This window comes from Carcharhinus amblyrhynchos, chromosome 7, assembly GCF_965287045.1.
Source record: "Carcharhinus amblyrhynchos chromosome 7, sCarAmb.v2.hapA, whole genome shotgun sequence".
NCBI classification, from domain to species: Eukaryota; Metazoa; Chordata; class Chondrichthyes; order Carcharhiniformes; family Carcharhinidae; genus Carcharhinus; species Carcharhinus amblyrhynchos.
This window is the reverse complement of record NC_137330.1, coordinates 102,221,864-102,242,547: the sequence shown is the minus strand read 5'-3', so window position 1 is coordinate 102,242,547 and position 20,684 is coordinate 102,221,864. Positions and strand designations below refer to the sequence as shown.

Here is a 20,684-nt window from a genome sequence, read left to right as displayed (position 1 = left end):
GGTCGGGGAGGGGCAGGGTTTATGGTTACAAAGAAGATTCTCACCATACTCTGGCATTTTGAGCTGGCCTCCATTCCATCTTCCCCCACCACCCCACTTCTATGCAACATCTGCACCACATTGAGTGTCCTAAATCACAACATGGGGACTTCAGACACAAACAGAGAATCTGAGATATTACAAAAAAAAATCAAAATAGTAATTGAGAGTCCCTAATGAGTACATCTGAAGATGGTTCTGACTGAAAACGAGATAATCTACAAACTTTTATATTACACATAATTACCGCATTTCCTCAAAATTAGAAGTGCTTGGATGAGGATCATGCTTGAACTGAATCAGATTTACTCAAACAAATACCAGTTTGTAATTCATACCATGCTTCATTTAAATCACTGCAATGAAATACAACTGTTCTTGAAATGATATTTCTTAGTGTACAAAAATAAATGGCACGCTTTGCGTTTGTGAGCAATCGGAGCAAGAATAATTAGAGAAGTGTCTGAAACCTGGGTTAGGCCTGTTAAGTGTTGGAAGTGAATATGAAGTAGATCAATGGAATGTCTGGATCAGCAATGTATTCATTTGAAGTCAACAGCATTCATCAAAAAAAACATTAATTCACATTTCTGTTAACCTCCCAAGTGATTGAGGTGCACTGAACAGGCTTCCTGATCATTGCAAATAACTAACTGCCATTCAGTTTAGTATTTACCAGTGACATATGGGGAAAAGCAGCAGCAATTATCCAACAATATATTATCTTGTAGCAAACTGCAGAACACCAGGTGCAAAGTGAGCAGAATTAGAATTTAAATTGATTGTGATTTTTATTTTCAGTTCAGAATGCCCAAATTATGGCCCCAGTTATCTACCCATTGAAACCAGGTGACTCACTCCTATTCCTATTGCTGGTATGTGGGCTTGGAATTTTGTAAATGGCTGTTTTTTTTTAGTATTTGCATTTTGTCAGTGGATAAATTTTCAAATCAGGACATAAGGAATTGTGCTTTTGATATCCACACATGAATAAAGCCAACTAAGACCAGTTGTTCTTTTCATTATATAATTAACCACAAGTCTTGGAAAAATACAAGCTATTACTTGTAAGAGAAATATTAAACAATTTTATATATATTCTGTACCATTTTAAAAATTTCTCTCCTTTGTATTTTAAAAAATATTTTTCACAACTTTAATTCTTTTTCAAATTTTGTTTCCTCTTAAGATTTCATATCTTCTCCTCTCCATCTGTCTATCATTCATAAGCACCATTTTCAGATCAGGTATGTTTGTATAGTGTGCTTATGGATCAGATTAGCAGAGGTCATGGGTTCAAATGCCACCATGGTAAGTGGTGAAATATGGCCATGAAAACTGAAAACCATCAAATCCCAACTGGATGAGTGAGGAAAGTGATCTGGTAACTCCAAAATGGGCCTCTCAAGAGGTATCATAATCACCATAAAGTTCGATAATAATTATTTTAAACTAGCAGCAATGGTCCAGGCATTATGCTACGACAATATTAAGACAACCTTAGCTGAATCTGCTGAATCCTCCTTACTAACATCCCATAGACTAATCAAAGTGCAGTCATATTGCTAATATTATATCTATCTATTAAGCAACACCCCAAACTCCTCCTTCACCATTGCGAGTATATCCTAATCAACCAGCCAGCAGGAAATAACCATTTCCAGTTCAGAATGCCCAAATTATGGCCCCAGCTATCTACCCATTGAAACCCAGGTGACTCAGTCCTATTCTTATTGCTGGTGTGTGGGCCTGGAATTTTCTAAATTTTTTTTCAGTATTTACATTTTGTCAGTGGATAAATGGGGACTCAGACGTATGCACCCAGGCAGGGCTTACCGGCGAGTCTAACAAAATTTCCCAGCTTTGCATCAAACAAGGTCAAGGAAGTCACCTACCATCAGGAGGTACAATGGCTTAGTAACAGAATAATAGACAGCACAATCTGTGGCCATATGATCACAAATCAGCATTTAAAATATAAACTTGGCCTCTTCTTTCACAAAGACAATTCGCGATTGATCTTCACTGATTCACAAATGGCAAAAGCTGGGCTTCATAAACACCCAGTGACACATCCAGCAGTATGTCCAGTCAAGCTGGCTTTCAATGGTCAAGTCCCTACTGTTTGATGATAAAGGGGCCAATAAGAAGGATCCTTCATCCAGAATCCAACAGTAACTGTCTGTCCTACCATTTCATTTCCAGGACAAAAGAAGAAATAAAGTACATCAACCGATCTCTTCTAACTCAGTCTCCATCACCATCTGAGGGATCCAGGTCAATGGGGAGTTTAGACACACACGTGCCAAGAGCAGCACCAACTGTGCCTTTGAAAAAGGCACCAACTTAGTGAAACTACTGATGATAATTACCTCCATGAACATCTCCATCTTTCAAGAAGCCTGGTACAAAAGATTAGGTTGAAGTATTTGCAAGCCCAAGACTCATCATCCCTATATTATTATTAGTCTTGTCTATTTGATTTTTTTTAAAAATTCTTTCATAAATGTGGCTGGCAAGACCAACATCTGTAGTCCAGGTCTAATTGTCCTTGAGAATATGTGCGTGAGCCACTCTCTTGAATTGTTGCCATCTATTTCATGTAGTTATACCCACAGTACTATTAGGAAGTGAATTCCAGGCATTTGAACCAGTAGCAATAGTCAGGATAGTCTGTGACTTGAAAGAGAATTTATAGATTCCCGTACATCTGCTGTCATTATCTTTCTCGGTAGTAAAGGTCACATCACGGGTTTGGAAGATGCTGTCAAAGAGCATTGGTGAATTGCTGACATGTATCTTGTGGATGCTGCCACTGTCAATGGCGGGGGGAAGTGAATGTTTAAGGTGGCAGATGGGGGAACAATCAAGTGGGCACTTTGTCTTAGATGTTGTTGAATTTCTTCAGCCATACTCATCCAGTGGAGAATATTCCATTGCACTCCTGACTTATGTCATTCCACATGGCATTGAGAAGTAGCTGAGTATACTGAACACAACAGAAGTTACAATCCCTGACAATATCCAAGCAGTACCGTTGAAGGTCTACACACCAGAACCGGGCACATTCCCCAGCCATGAAACTGACATCTACAGAATTACTTGGACAGTAATCATTCACTATCCTAGCCATAAAAAGGAGAATAAATCTTACTTGGTCTTTTTGCATCCAACCAAATAAACAAAATCAACTTAGCTTATGAACAACTCAAAAGTGGCACCTCCCTAAAAGAGAGGAACCGCCCAAAACAAAAGATAAAGCAGAAAGTTACTTGGACAATTTACCTTAATTAGTAAGGTAAACAGCAGTCAATAAAGTTGTTAACAGTAATTAGTAAAGTCATCAGAGGGGGCATATGATATCACTGATTCACCAATAGCCTGCTCACCAACCGGTTCCAGTTTTTCCAGGACAATTCAGATATATACTTCACAGCCTTGATCCAGCATGGATCCTGGGTACAGTTAAGAGTAGCTGCCTACCACATCAAGGTAGCATTCAAGTATGGCACAAAGGAGCCCCAGCAAAACAGAAATCAATGCAATTGAAGCAAAAACAAGCAGTTGGAGTCTATGGTCCTGGTTGTTAGATGGCAATTATCGTTTTCCTGGGATATCACCACAGGAATGTTTTCAGGCAGCATCCTTAGCCCAACTATCCTCCATCATAAAACAGCCTCCTCACAGATGATTCTACAATACTAAACTCCACCTTTGGGCTGACAAAGGCCAGGTAACATTTGTTCCACCTAAATGTCAAATAGTGACCATTCCCAGCAAAGGAAAGCCCAATCACCTCTCTCCAAATTTCAATGGTATCAAGATAGCTAAATCATTGCCGATGTGGAGATCACCAGTGACCAGAAGCTTTCGTTTCAGCAATATTAATAGCTTGGTTGGCAAGCTGACAAGAAAGGACCCCATCTTGGGCTTGATCTTAGCTCAGGAATATGATACAAATCATGAACAGTACCCCAAAAAACTCAACACAATCCAGAAAAAATAGTTAAATTGATCGGAACATCTACTCAAAATCCACCTCCTCTAACACACAGCAGTGTGGCCTCATTATGCGCTATCTGCAGATTACATTGCATGAATTTACCAAGTTCATTTTGAATGCAAGTCCCAGCCCCATAACCTCTTATCAATGGGGAGGACTAGGATATCAATAGCATAGGAACAGCATTTCTCCAAGAAGTCCCACTCTCTGCCAAAGCACAAGTCCAAGTCAGGATGATATATCACCATTTCATTGCTGCTGGTTCAAAATTCTGTAATTCCCTACCTAACACCATCACTACAAGGGCTGAGGAAGGTCATGAAAGGGACTCACCAATATCCTTTTAGGGCAATTAGGTACTGAATGAATGCACTTTCAACAGCAATTCAAACATTTTGTGCAGGTAACATTGAAAAGTTCTGGTGACAGTCAAGACCCAGAAACAGCTGAATGGCAAACCTTAAAATGAGTACTATGAATTAGATTAATACAAACTGAAGGATGAGGTAGCTAATGTAGCACTGCAAACTGCTGGCAATGCTGATTGATAATGGTGTAGTTGGTTCATTTGCAACATTTCAAATGTGGGCCCAATTATTTATCTTAAGCCATGGCGTTTCAGATAAAGAAAGAAATGATGGGGAGGCTAACACCTAGGGTGAACTGGTCAGATTAGATACAGAAAGAGAGGGGAGGGAAAGAAGCATTGGATTAAGGGAGAAAAAAAACAAAGGGAAAGCAAGAAAGAAATGTACATTTCTAATTTAAATATTAAAAATCCTCGAAGGTTAATTTATTACCTGCCTCAGACTCCAACTTCACTGCTCCCTTTCTGGGCCTCCAAAGTTGTATGCCATATTAGGACCATAAATTGTCTCATTAGCAGAATCCTTTTGACAAAAATTATCAACCTTAAATGGCTATGGTGAGATTGGTTCATGTTAAATGTGCAAATTCAGTAATTCCAGGTCACAGAATGGTGAGGCTAATGGCAAGGTAGCATTACCAAAGCTGCATTGCTAACAGTGGCGTAATTGGGCAAGGGCAACTTTTCCTAACCACAGATTCCTGGGGGGAGGGTTGGGTTAATACCCTAACAATGGCAAATGCCATGTCCTTGTTTTTACTCAACCAGCAATTTCTGAAGCTATAGCTTTGGCAGGAGTCTCCTTTGTGAGATCTTGCCCGCCACTGTCATGCCTTAGAAAAGATGTCTTAGGTGGCAATCCTTTGTTTCTCTAAACCAAGTGCTTTCCTAAAACAACAGGGCCTGCAGTTTAACACAGCCCCTTTCACTACTCAGGTTGTGCAGCCTCCATGGCGTTGTCTGGTATTCTCTCATGAGAGGGCGAATGACAAAGGAAAACACACATCGCAAAGCCAGCTTGGTGGTGAAGGGAAAAACAGAAAGATGGAATGAGAAGAACAATTAGTGGGAATGAGTGAAACATGAGAGAGAAGCATGTAAATTTTCCACATTAACATGAACTGCAAAATGATATTCTGCAACATAAAGTAGGTTTTGCCTTTGCAAACATGAATAAGGGCTAGATAGAGCATTTTGAATCGTGTAACATTTGGATAAAGGATTTGTGATTGCAAGGCTATCCTTTGTTGTAAAAGCAATTTGAAATGATAAATTGAGAGTAATGCAAAGAATCATATTAACACACCATCAAAGTGATTTGGCTTGCATTTGGATTTTAGTACCAACATGATAAAGCAGATCCATAGGAAAACAGAAAGGCACAAAAGGCAAACAAACAAACAGAAAATGTATGAGAGAAGGGAGAAAAAGAATATTTCAATACCAAGTTCACCTAAGGATAAAGAACCAGCACTGCATTCATGGTAATGCCTGAGGGAGCTACATTTTCACTGTGTGCTTGTATTGTTATCAAGTTGGGTAAGATAGCAATCTATACAAGAATACAAAAATGCAGTTTTCAGGCACTGCACACCTTAATCATTCTAATGATAATCGAAGACAATCAGTGACTGAAAGAGTTACATCAATTGCAATAGGGCAGCAAAGTCAAGATTAAAACATGAAGTGCTGTCCCCTGCAGTGCATGCCACAGACTCCACTTGCCCTTTTCACCAGGTTTATATTTTTGCTGTGAATTAATACCTCAGGTACACAGTTGATTTGTGACTGATAATCTGACATTAATGATTTACTTGGTTTTGAGGCGTCTCCACTTTGGACTATTCCTTCGACTTCCTCTTCTCCTCTGTAGTTTTGTATCCTTTACTGGTTAACTTTAATCAAACGTCAAATATTTTCCTAGCAGCAGCAGTAGTTTGACTTTAGTGAATTTCTACTAGGATGCTCAGTGTACTGGACCACAATCAAGAGTGGCAGCCCTTGGGGTGAATTTCCCCCCAGCTCCTTCTGCTTTGTTAAAGCCAGTACTAACAGTGCACTAGTTTAAGACAGTTAAGTCTGCAAAATTCAAAAATCCAACCTGGAAACTTCTACTCTGTACCAGCCTGGATGATGCATTTACCAACTAAGTCGTCAGCTTTCTCTACTAGAACAAAAATACCACAATTAGGGATATCAAGAAACTTAATAATGCTAATTTTACACAATAATTTGATTGTAAAAGGAATCTTGCATTGAAATAACCTTTTGATATAAACCTCCTGATAAAGTGTTTAAAATCATTTACTCAGAACATTGAAATATTGTTAATTTGTTTGAGGTTTTTGTTGCATTCACCTAACTTAGAACAATCAAGTTACCATATTTGAACAGTATGACAATCACTGTAGTGTTTGTATCCCATCAGTCCACTATTTCACTGTGCAAATACAGTCAAATATCATTCATACATGAAAGTGTTTTAACTGTGTGAATGAGGCTCCAGCAGTATTGGTGGCCTTCCAAAGGAATACAATCAGAGTTCACATTCAAACCTCTTCTGACTGCCTCTCAAGCAGACATATTTCGCTCTTATGCTAAACAGGGTACTGGTAATCTGCCTTTGGGGAATATTTAGGCAGATAGATTCCATCCTTTCTCTTGCCACACAGAAAGATATTTCCTATTAACTGATCGGAGAGCAGTATTAAAGATGGACATACAATTGTCTGTGAATCAGATGGATTTTGCTTATTCAGTTGGAGGAGATAACTGGTAGGAATGGGGCTACTACAAGTAACTTCCCCTTCCCCCATCCCTCCCTCAAAAAAGAGCATATCTGTTTCACTATGTAATCCAAGCATTTCAATTAAGGGATAATTGAATACCAGACTGCTTCCCGTGCAAGTACTGAATATACCATTACCAGATCTGTAACAAAAACACAGGTTCAAAGATACAGATGCATTCTACAACATCTGCAGCTCTGCTTCTCATTCTAGCCTTATTTCACAGTTTTGGATGATAATGGGACCTGTGCCAATCACCACCAATTCAATTTGAAAACAAAGTAGTAAAATAAAATAACTGAACGAGAACTAACTCTATTTCCAAACAATTTAAGGAGTAAAGATAGGCCTTTACATAAGGTGAGTAAAATGTGACTTTCAATCATGCATCAACCAGCATCTTGTAATAAAATCACTGGGGAAAACCATTATTCAAATACAGATAATTACTTAAACTTCTGGCGAAGTTTTTTTTATACACCTCAGCAATTCACTAACTACTATGTCAATGGATTAATGCAAAGTTATGATCATGGTCAGACTACATATTTTCATACATATTGAAAATTATCTAAACATGTCTATTCCACCACCCCCCACTAACAATCTGTACAATATTCAAGGCTCATTCATCATGGCTTTACAGTATTTACACAGACATTATGTAGCAACTCATACCAATGGTCTTTTTCTTCATAGGAGGAGGGGAAAAAAAAATCACACCAATCCCTCTGTATTTCTGCTGGCAAGGGAAGCAATTTGATCCCTCCTAGGCTGTAACTTGAGTAGGTCACTGTACACTATGATAAAATTCCCTAATCCTGAGCCAAGTTACCCTAAGGGGCCCCTCCTCCTCCTCCTCCTCCCAAATGGCCTCTCTCATTCCTTTGCTCTAACCCCCCCCACAAACCCTGCTCCCAACTCTTCCACCCCACCACCCCCCAACCACCACATCTCTTTCATTTTCTCTTACCTTAAAGCTTGAAAGCTGATCTGCTTTGCCTGCTCGTGTTACAGTTTTTACAGCTTAGGCTAAAGTCGACTGCCTATTGCTGTATGCATTCCTTTCTTTTTAGCTTACCCTGATTACTTTCCATGGTTATTTTACACTGGTCCAGATGAAAGTCAGTCAAATGAAAGAAACACACTGAGACTTTCTTCTAGTTTTTCAGATATGAATCCACACAAGAGAACATTGTGTTCTTAAAATTAAATGAGAATCCTATTTGCACATTTTTAATTATACATGATAGAAGAATGTTTCAGTCACAGATGTCGATTACATTTGAAGTATATACACTTTTCTGACAGGATTTACTTTTCGAGAGGTACAAATAGTTGGCTTGTGTGATTGTTCACCAAGGGCGATTAACAGTTTGCAACTTTAAACTGTATCGCCGCTTCATGAAAAACAAAGGTAGTGATTTATGACATCCATCTTCAGAAAAAATATCTTTTGATGTCTATGAGAATGTTAATGTCTGCGAAAGGAAACTGTCTTAGACAGAATAGCTGTTGCAAAATCATCATGAGGCTACCGGAGTGATACTTCTTTACAAAACAAGGGCTTATCTCCATCCCAAAATCCTCTATCCTAGGTCACATTCACAAAGTGAAAATGCCTTGTGTTATAAGAATGGGGAGTGGGGGCGGGCACAGAGCTTGTACGGTTTCTCCCCCTTCAATCCCTTCCCCCACCCGCCATCGCCACCCCCACCCCCCTCGCTCCCACTTCAAACAATGTTGTTTTTGTTTCTTTCTCTGCAGTTCAGACAAACATCTGTTACAGAGGAATGACTATCTCACAAACCGCTGAGTCTTGCTGCAGCCAAAGTAAACAAAACAAACCCAGAGAATTTAGCAACCATCCCGCACAGTCAGCCTTTATACCCACCAGGATAACATTTCACAGCAACATGTTTTCATTAAAATTAGTTAATTTGTAATCCTAAACCCCAAAGAGTCGCACAATAAAGAGCTATGATTTTTTAAAAATTATATTACAAATGTCAACGCCTCCGCTCAATGATGCAGTTATTTGATGAAAACTAATGTGCAAGATTTTGCCACAAAAGTCTAAGTCAGACTGTACAATGTCACACACACTTGGATTCTAGATAAATTGTTGAAGAAAGTCTCCACAATCAACATGGTGAATAACAAACGTTTTCCACCTAATCTCAATGAATTTCTACAAACGCCTATGACTCAAAAAAAGGCATTTGGCGGCATTGCTCAATTGACTGAGATAAACTGAAATAATATGTAACATATTTCAGCGAGAGTTCCAGTGCAAAAAGTAACTATAAAGTTGTAATCAAGGCGCTCTATCAAGATATAACAATCCTGGTCCCAGTCCATATTTCTAGTCATTTGGGTAGTGGGGTAAACGATGATAATATGCAATGTGAAGTCTCTTAAACTCAAGAGAAAGGTGACTAATATACTTCAGTCGAGTTGTCAGAATTTTCAATGTAATCTTTTGACCACCCATAAAATATCTGGGAACTGTGTCAAAAAGCATTGTTCCCTTTGTTATTTCAAATTTAATATTATAATGGTATTAATAATTAACATGCCAATATACCCTTTCACAAATTTGAAAGGACTTAAAAGAGGTAAAATAGCCGATCAATGAAACAATTAATCCAACACACGCACATCTGGAGTTCACGTCCCTTACACCTACCTTCACACATCTGGGCACTGACAGAAGGCAACTCATTGTGCCGAAAATACTATTGAATTACCCGGGGAGGAGGAGCAGAGGAGGAGGAGGAGGAGGTGTGGGGGGGTATTGAGGAGGGGAGAATTCTTTCTTTAACTAGAATAAAATAGTTAATGCAAAGATGAAAGGATGTGTCAGCTGTCTTTTCACCAGTCAGATATTGGAAAGTGGAAAACAGCAGTGCTGGAAGTGAAGTAAGGGGGGGGGGGTGCGGAATTATTACTGGGGAAAAAGAGGTAGAAAGATGAAAATGAAGGATTGGTCGGTGTCTTCATACACACACTCGGGATACTGTAGTCACAGCCTCCTCAACTCACTTTTTGACAATTTAATTACAGATCTGCCACTGACTGCTACAAAGACAGCGCCAAAATGCACGAAAATGCTAACTCCAGCCAGCATCAATAGATCACCAAATCTGCAACAGATTTGTTTTTTTTAATTTTGTTATTGTGATACACGTTAGCTGTGTGATTGTTAACTGAGGAAGATGCACAAACGTCCAGAATTCAGTTTTCATTTCTGTTGGAAGAATTTGAAAGATTGGGGGGGGGGGGGGCGAGGAGAAAAGCCCGGCTGTTTGAATCCCTGCAAATCAGATGCAGTAGCTTTTATTATTGCTAAACGCTGGAGACAACACAAGACAAGACAGACAGACCAATTGCTCTCAGCCTGAGCCCCCAGTTTCTCAAGCAAGTGACAGGAAGCCGTACCTTCATCTCCTCGTTTATTTCCCTCTTGACGGGATGAGCCGGTTTTCTGCTCCGTTTGTTTTCGGGCGGTCTGCCCTCTTTCTCCATCTCTGCCATGGTGAGTGAGTGAGTGAGGGAGGGGGAAACGCCGCGAGCTTCCCTCCCTCAGCCCCAGCTGTCAGCAGCCTCCTTTCCCACCCAAATGTGACGCCGGCGGCTTTCTGTCAGTCAGTCAGTCTGTTGGATTTTTTCCCCCTCCTTCCTCTCTATTTTTTGTTGACTCCTTTTTCCTCCTCCTCCTCCTCCTCCCCCCCCTACCACAACCACCACCACCACCACCTCCTCTTAATTGTCGCCTGTCATTGTTGAGGTGAGGAGAGCGGCTGTGGAGATGTGGCTGCTAATACCAGAGAGGGCTGCAGCTGGCCAGCCAAGTCAGCCATCTTCTGCCTCCCACTAAATCCCCCCCTACCACCGCCACCCCCCGGCTCTCTCTTTCCTCCTCCCCTCTGTCCCAGAGTTTGCAGCCGAGACGGTGGAGACGCCGTTGCTTTTTTTCTCCCCTTCCGACAGCCCACTTTTTTTTGCGATCACAGACACAGACAGATCCAGAGAGAGAGAGAGGGAGGGGAAAGCAAGAGGAGGGGAGAGGAGGGGAGGAGCCTGCAATCCTCTCTCAACACTGCCTGACAGCAGCAAAGCAACGCCATGTTCCCGAGGTCACCGTGTCCCTCTGTCTATCTGTCCATTCATACCCCCCTCACCTCACTCAGACACTTGGCTTTCTTTTGTTTTTCAACTGAGTGTGGTGGGGGCGGGAGGATATTACCCTAACGCTGCAACCTCAGTCTATTCCAGCTCCTTCTCTTCCCACTGTGGCTAAAAAGGAACATAACGATAGCACAGTCTATGATTTCCTCTTTTCCTCACCTCCCAGCCCCCACCGCCCCCCCCCCCTTAAATAACAATTAAGTGGCTAACGTGACTGACCATCTACTGAAGAGTTTTGGTTGCCTCAGACTCAGCCACAGACCAGGCTGAGTGAGCGCTGCTCTACTCCCCTGAGAGGTCCATAGTGCTTCGGAATTTGTGAGCTGCCCCCTCTTCTGTTTACCTCCCCCCCACCCCCGTCCCTACCCCCGAATGGTCACCCAGAAGATTGTTCGATTACAGTTTTACAATTAATCAGCCAATTAATGATTTTTTTAAAAAGGCGCCGCTTCATTAATATGAACACATTTAGCACTGATTTGCAAAAGTGAGAGATGGCAAATGGGGTCAGCAGAAGCCCGGGCTCATTCCTTGCTTCGACTATGGCAAACAAAGAGGTTTGCCGGATAGTTTTCATGAAGCTTTAAACCCGATGTTATGAAATGGTAAAGAATTTTTCTGATTCTAACTGATGCGTCCCTTTATAAAAGGGAGATTCTAATAATCTGATTCTAACTGATGTGTCCCCTTATAAAAACGATGCAAAGTTTACCGTTGCAAGCGACTATATACACCTGTACAAGGTTACCGGCAACACTAGTAGACTGGGCAAAATCCTGTTAGTGCTCATGACTCAATACCAGAAAGTAATAAAATGTTGTCTCACTTAACATTCAGTTTCTTAGCAAAACTTAAGACCTTAAAGGGGCGCTGTCTTTACAAAAAAGTTTTTGTTTAGCAAACTTTTCTCCCCTTGGTTGATAAATGCATGACATGATGATGCAAATTATTTTGAAAATATGCCAGTGATCAGCTGTGCAGATTTGACATCCAATGTGGCTTCAGGACCGCGCTCCAGCAGTTAACAAAATCAATCGAACGCTGAATTACTTTAGTCAAAATAGAAATCAGAAATCAGATACAAATCAGAAGAGGTCACGCTTAAACTGTATAATGTGTTCTGATCGGACCACACCTTCGATACTCTTTCCAATTCTGGTTACCATGACATAGGAGATATGTTCACCGTGCGAGAAGATACACCATGCATGAGCGATACTGCTCTGAATGCCAAGGAACGGCTGGAGAATCATGAGTTTTTAAAGCGTTGAAAGGAAGCATCTGAGGTGATGTTATGGAAATATGAAAGATAAAAGGTGCAACATAGGGGAAAACTTCAGAAGATTGAAAATAGCGAGAATACGGCTGGTTCAAACTGATAAGTGATATTGGGAAGTTCTTTCACACACTAAGTATTCAATAAAATGAAGCAATAGCAATCATTGAATAATATTTACTGGGCGCTGCATTGGGGTAGGGGTTGGGTTCAAGATAGCAGAACTAGGATGAGCCGAATTACCTTCCTCATCTACAACAATGGAGGTTACCGTGGTAAAATTCATACGTTGTTCTTCCAGTCCCTTTTATTCCCACGATGAGGACGTTTGTTCATTTTTTCCATTAAAAGTTACTGTTAGGAAAAAGATTTTTAAAAAAACATGAATTAAAAGGCTACCCAATCTGTGACAGTAGGAAAGAAGTGAAAAGGGAAGGAAAAAAGTTTGTTCAATTTGAAGGGTTACAAAAGCACGTTCTCTCATTGCTCAGGAAAAGTAATTGATTTTGAAGTAAATCTGAGAAATCATTCTGCTGTTACTCTTACTATTCTTACTACTACACTAGAAAGAATGCAATGGCATGTCTGAATCAATGTTTTGCTATAAGTATGATGTAAAATTATATATAGCATAAAAAGCAATCCTCAAGACATCAGCTTAAACAATGCGGTTTATTGGCATTTATGAAACATTATGATGGTGTTAGTCTGACTATGGATTTTTATTTTTATTTTATTAGTATTGCATGTAGGCATACATTAACACTACAATGAAGTTATTGTGACTGTCCTGTGGTGACTGTCCCCCCGTTACCACACTCCAGCACCTGTTCAGGTACACTGAGGGCGAATTTTGCATGGTCAACACACTTAACCAGCATGTCTTTCAGACTGTGGGAGGAAACTGGAGCACCTGGAGGAAACCCACACAGACACGGGAAGAATGTGCAGACTCTGCACAGACAGTGACCCAAGCTGGGAATCAAACCCAGGTTCCTGATGCTATAAGGCACACTGCTAAGCACTGTGCCACCGTGCTATCCCATTCACATTTATTCTCAATTCAATGAGCTGGGTGAAAACTTATGAAGGACACCAGGGAATAATAACAAGTGCAGAAAAGATGAGCAAGAAATGCTGGTCCAGGCCAATGATGCCCATAAATCCAATAAATGATTAAAAATAGACAAAAAAAGAGACTGCCCAAAGGGTCAAAGGGAGATTTACAAAGATGAAATTTTGAGTCAGTTTAATGGTTGGCTGGGATGAAGGGTTAGGGATATCAGCTACATCTTATAACTTAGTCCATGCCATCAAAATCTTGTTGAAGATGTCAGGAACTTGTTTGGACAAAGGCACTCGGATTTTTCTCCCTTTGATTTGTTATAATTTATTTTGACTACTCTAGAACCCACATTGCCAAAATCTGAAAGGAAAGTAGATGGGGATATTGTTTAGTTGTGATGCTTTCCTTGTTGAAATCTGTCTGTACTGTTGGAAAATAATAGTTGAAAGTTCCTTTATAGATGATAGAAGAGAATAGTTAGCTGAGGAGAAAATGAAGCAGACAGACTGTGGTGACTTGAGCCAAATAGATCCCAGTCAAGTTTTTCCAATCATGAGAATTGAGATGAATGTAGCTAGCCCTAATTATTATTTCTGTTTCATCCCTATTGGTGAACAAAAGTTCAGTGAACAAAAATTCAAACAAAATATTCCCAATTAGTCTGGAAACAAATCATCTTTGTTGGTTCCAACAAAAGAAAAAAAGTGTATTCTGTCCTTGTGGTGTCCAAAAAGCGTCTCACAGACAATTAGTTACTTCTGAAGTGTATTCATTGCCATTATTTAGACAAACATGGCAGCCAAATTGCCTACAGAAGATCTCACATTCAGCAAATGAGGCAAATAAGTGGCTAATCTGTTTTGGTGATGCTGGTGGAGCTGTCAAGTGTTGGCCTGCAACACTGAGTATGCTCCATTTCTCTTCTTTGAATATTACTATGGGTTAATTAACATCCACTTGAATAGACAGTTGGTTTAACATCTCATCAGAATGTGACACAGCATATCTAACAAGGCTATAGTCCTGAATTAATGCACTGAAGTATCAGCATATGTTATATTCTCAGATCCTGAGTGGAACTTGAAAGTCTGACCTTCTGACTCAGAGGGAGAAAATGGTACTGGTAAGCCAAACTGACACTTGATAATAGTAAGTAATGGATTTACTCTATGCAAGCCTGTTGACTGATGTCACCTGAACTCATCAGCTTCATTTCCCTGTTCTTTTAAATGTTACAATAAAAGTGGTGACAGTTACAAACGTTTCCAACAATAATGGTTTGCAATACACATTTATAAACACAAATCTCAGAGTTCCTAGCTGGCTAACGGGCGGTCTTCAGTGGAATTCCTCTGCTCCATGTTATCACAATGAGCCCACACGGATACTGCTGTACTAAAATAACTTCTAAGATCTATAGCATGGGCCCTCAGGATATCTATGAAGTGTTATGTCTTGATTTTGTTGGACACATATCTGGAAGTACTTTGCTCACACTAATTCTCCTTTAATCCCTTTCTGAGGTAATTCACTCCATACACTGGTTATCCTTTGGGAAAATACTTCATGCTAAATTTCTTGCTAGATGTTTTCTTTGAATCTTGTTGTGCAGTGCTTCCTCCTTGTTCTCAATCATTATCCAGTGCAAAAAACTTAACCTTTATTTTATCAACTTCATTCAAAATTTGTAATGCATGTATCACATCTCCATTTAACCTTCTTTGCTGTGAGGAGAATAATCTGAGCTTCCTCATTCTATTCTCGTTGTACTTGGATCTGAGCCCTAAAATCATTTTAGCTGCTTTAGCTGTGCTCATTGCAGAACATCTATATCTTTCTGTAAATAGAGCCTCAAACATCAGCTGCAGCAATCCAACTGTGGGCTCATTAGTGCACTGCAGCACTTGAGTTTTGCTCGACATTTTTTGCTACACACCTTAAAATAACATTGTACTTGGACAATGGTTCCAATGTCCTACCAATTACCTCTCTAACAAGAACCTTACCCACATTTTACAACTGGCCATTCCTTATTTTGTACTTTTAACTGAGATTTTAAATATTGTATCTATTGACATATGATGAGCGAAAAAATGTTTTTTCTGTAAGTTAAGTACTTTGCCATCAAATTTACGTTCATGGTTTCATAGTATGCACCAATTTAAAGCCTCGTAAAGCGATCATTTCTAAGGGCATCATCACTAAGAGTGGTGTGCCAATTCACAAGCAGAGTTCCAATACACCTGGCCACACTGCAACAGAACAAAACCATGAGGTCTAAGGAATGAGCTGGTTAACCAGCTGAACACAAGGGTCTGGCACCTTGAGCCAACTGTAGGAGGCTTGGTCCATTTAAGGAGTGGGACCTCATTAACAAGCTACCCATTCATCTGTTCTCTTACTATTAATGTGTCTATGAAATGCATCTTTATTGTTTGTTATTTATTTTGTTAAGTAGCTTTTTGTGCAGTACCTTATCAAATGCTTTTTGGAAATCCAAGTATATTACATTTACTGGTTCTCTTTTATTGCTTGTTACTTATTTGCCAATCTTTTCTTTCTATCGCCTATGTGCTTTTCTACTCTTTGGGTGAAATTTTACTGGTACATCCGCCTGAGGTTCATACAATCCTACCTGAGGCCAACGGAGAATACTGTTCTCTGAGCCTCACCCATCCCCAAAAACGGGGCATGCCGGTAAAATTACGGCCTGTACTTTGGGAACTTTTGTATGAATTCTTGATATTTATTTTGTTTTTCAACAATGCTATTATTTTACTCTCCAAATGTTAGATACATCTTTTATAAACTTTAAGATTTCACCTGATTTCCCCTATTGATCCATGGACATCTGCCTTTCGTAAGCTCTCCATGATTTAGTGGAACTCTCCTTTCTCTTATTTGAAAATTATTTGCACCTTTTCTATCATCTGCTTAAATATTTCTATTGCGGATTTATGGTTCAACTTAACAATAGTTTCTTCCAAATGATTTGGGCAAGGCTGTCGCTTTATCTAATCTTAGTTGACCTTCATCTGGAGTATCATGTTCAGTTCTGGACACTGCATCTTAGGAAGGATATAATGGCATTAGAGGCTTTACAGCACAAATCACCAAGTGGTTGAGGTGTTTTGGGGGGCAGGATGGTTAATGGGTTACATTATGAGGATGAGCATAACATTTCTTTGTATTCCCTTATGTATAGATCATTGGGGAGTTATTTAACTGCAGTTATGAAAATATTTAACTGATATCATGCCTGATGAATTTATTAGGATTCTTTAAGGTGCCAATGAGCAGGATAGATAAAGGAGAACCATTAGATATAATATGCTTGGATTTCCAAAAAGCATTTGACAAGGTACCGCACAAAAGATGATTTAATAAAATAAGCATCCAAGGTGTTAGGGGAACATATTAGCATGGATGGAGGATTGGCTAACTGATAGAAGACAGAGAATTTGGATAAGAGGCAATTTCAGGATGGTAGACTGTAACTAGTGGAGTACCACAAAGATCAGTGCTGGGACCACAATAATTTAAAATATATATTAATGGCTTGAACGAAGGAAGTGAATGTATTGTTGCCAAGTTTGTAGCTGAACAAGACAAAGATAAGTGGGAAGGCATGTGGTGAGGATGACCACAGATCCTACGGTGTGATATATACAAGTTAAGTGAATGGACAAAAACTCAGCAGATTGAATTTTTTTTGTATGCATTTTACAGGCCAGAACCGTCGCTGGCTGGGCCAGCATTTACTGCCTAACCCTAATTGCCCTCCATTTTAGAGGGCGTGTAAGAGTCAACCATTGTGGAGCTGGAGTCACATGTAGGCATATACATTTAATATTTTAACCTGTTTAAAAACCATACATGGAGCAAAATTATCACATTGTGAGACACCTATAGAACTTGATCATAATATTCACCTTTAATATGATTAATGAGTTGTTTGTTTGAGGGTAGGTGCATAATGCATTGAAGTGTGAGATGGTAGTTTGGGTAGTAAGTTTTCAACACAAAGGCACTGGACCACACTTTGATTTCATTCCAGTGACAAATGAAAAACTGCTTTCATAAGTGAAGGTTTTGCACACAGCATAAAAACTCAAAGAGCCATGTCTGACAATTCAAGGGACTCTACTCACATTTGGATTCAAGACATGGCCAGTTACATTTGCCGGAACTCAATCTTCAGCCTGTCGTCAGTTGAGGTGCCAATGAGGTTTTCCTGTTCTTTAACTGTCAAATCTTGTGGAATGTGTACTGCAGAAAAGTTGCAAGAGGATGGCAGACCCAGCTATTTGCTATTCGCTGGGTACAAAATGGACCTCACCTGCCAGTTTCTCATAAAACTAGCATGACAGGCTGATCAGTTTAAGCAAGTGTGTAGAAGACTGTGTGCCAAAGAAGCAAATATGCTTGTTTCCCAACCAGAAACCATGTATGACCAGGGATATCCACTGCCAGCTGAAGTCCAGGTCTGAGGTATTCAAGTCAGGTGATCTGTACCTATGGCATACATCATGGCTATACAAAAAAGCCAGGTATGATCTAGGGGGGTTCATTAAATATGCCAAAAGACAGTATTGAAACAAGCTAGAATCCCAGGCTAGCCACGTGGACTCCTGCAACTATGGCAAGGTCTGCATATAACAGGCTACAAGATGAAGGCAGGTAAAATTGCTGGCTCCTGTGCAACCCTCCTGATGAGCTCAACACATTTTATGCCCATTTTGAGAAAGAGGTCAGTGAAAACACAACCTCCATCTTGGAAGCCTCGGCCAAATCTATATCCAAGGCCACCATTGCCAATGTCAGATTAGCCTTCTCAAAAATCAACCCACGGAAAACGACTGGACCCGGATGGAGTACCTGGATGAGCACGTAGGTCCTGCATAGACTAGCTGGCGGGGGTCTTCGCAGACATCTTGAACTTCTCTTTACACCAATCTGAGGTCCCTACCTGCTTCAAAAAGATGACCATCATCCGATACCAAAGAAAAGCCAGGCAGCGTGCCTTAATGACTATTGTCCGGTGGCTCTGACATCCATTATTATCTAGTGCTTTGAAAGATTAGTTGTGGCACTAATCAATTCCTGCTTCCCAGACTGCCAGGATCCACTACTGTTTGCCTATTGCTGCAACAGATCCACAGCAGACACCACCTCGCTGGCCCTACACTTATCTGGGACACTTAGTTAACAAAGGCACCTTTGTCACTCTCCTATTCATAGACTACGGCTTTGACACCATTATTCCTACGAGACTCATCTGCAAACTTTGTGGCATGGGACTTGGCTTCTTCCTCTGCAACCAGATCATTGACTTCCTAACCCACAAACCACAGTCGGGAAAAGGATACAAAAGTCTGAGGTCATGTACCAACCGACTCAAAAACAGCTTCTTCCCTGCTGCCATCAGACTTTTGAATGGATCTACCTCACATTAAGTTGATCTTTCGCTACACCCTAGCTACGACTGTAGCACCACATTCTGCACTGTCTCCTTTCCTCCCCTATGAACGGTATGGCACCTCCTCCATGGTCAACCTCAATACCGGTGCTCTGCAAGGCTGTGTCTTCAGCTTCTTATGATACTATTTATACACGTATGACTAACACCTATGTACCAAATTGCCCTCCAACTCAATTTTCAAGATTGCTGATGATACCACAGTTGTGAGTCCAATCTCAAGCAATGCCAAGACGGAGTATATATAGGAAAGAGATAGAGAATCTGGCGAAGTGCTGCAACGACAATAATCTCTCCCTCAATGTCAACAAAACGAAGGAGATAGTTATCAACTTCAGGAAGTGCAATGGAGGGCATGCCATGTCTAAATCAACGGGAACGAAGTAGAAATTGTCACAAGCTTCAAGTTTTTAGGTGTCCAACAACTAACAACCTGTTCTGATCTCTCCATGCAGATGCTATACTTAAGAAAGTCCACAACGCCTCTAGGTGACTCAGGAAATTTGCCATGACTGCTACAACTCTCACTAACTTCTAGATGCACCCGAGAAATCATTCTTTCTGGTTGTATCACAGCTTGGTATGGCTTCTGCTCTATCCAAGACTGCAAGAAATGAAGCCCACTCCATCACTCAAACCAGCCTCCCAACCATTGACTCTGTCCACACTTTCCGCTGCCTCAGAAAAGCAGCCAGCATAACAACGGACACCACGCACTTCACACATATACTCTTCCACCACTTCTTAGTCGGGAAAAAGATGCAAAAGTCTGAGATCATGTACCAACCGACTCAAAAATAGCTTCTTCCCTGCTGCCATCAGACTTTTGAATGGACCTACCTCACATTAAACTGATCTTTCTCTACACCCTAGCTATGACTGTAACACCACATTCTGCACTCTCTCCTTTCCTTCTCTATAAATGGTATGCTTTATCTGTATAGCACACAACTTTTCACTGTATACTAATACATGTGACAATAATAAATCAAATCAAACCAAATCCATTGTTAGTAAGTAAGGTAACTCTCGAATTTTGAGTTTGTCTTCCTATTTGATATTTCCCAGAAATATTTCAGGTACTGCAAAGCTTAAGAACGTGAAGGGTTTTTTTTGGAAGCAACCTTACTTCATGATAGTTTTGGGAAATCCTGTTTTCAGCAGTGGAAATAGTTTAGTTTTGTAATAACTGAACCTTCAAACTACAACACCTATAATGTAAGTCAGTTCCTCCAAACGTGTTATTTTTAATGCATCCTATTGTATAAAAGCTCAACCACATCTTAAAAAAAGATTATTTATATGGTTGCTCTGAATATTTTAGGTGGAACCTTCTGTTGCTAGATTATTTTCCAGGTCCCAACTCACCGGGGTTTGCAGCATCTCTTCAGATGTGATCCAGTCGGAGGCAGCTTTCTGATTGTTGGCCTCTGCGTCTGCTGTCCATGGCAGTTAAGTTTCTGAGGCAGCACGC

General features: G+C 40.3%; 1 protein-coding gene across 7 annotated transcripts in view; it reads right to left on the bottom strand.

Moving 5' to 3' along the window:
• sobpa (sine oculis binding protein homolog (Drosophila) a) overlaps positions 1-10,905 on the bottom strand; it is a 327,837-nt gene extending 316,932 nt beyond the window's left edge. For all 7 annotated transcript variants that reach the window (XR_013887035.1, XM_080192849.1, XM_080192848.1 and 4 more), the window contains exon 1: positions 10,640-10,905. Coding sequence is in view for 6 of the 7 variants with exons in the window: in XM_080192849.1 (XP_080048975.1) it covers positions 10,640-10,735 (96 nt within the window). In the remaining variant the exon portion in view is untranslated. The remainder of the gene's footprint in view (positions 1-10,639) is intronic.
• Between the last annotated feature and the right edge of the window lie 9,779 nt (positions 10,906-20,684).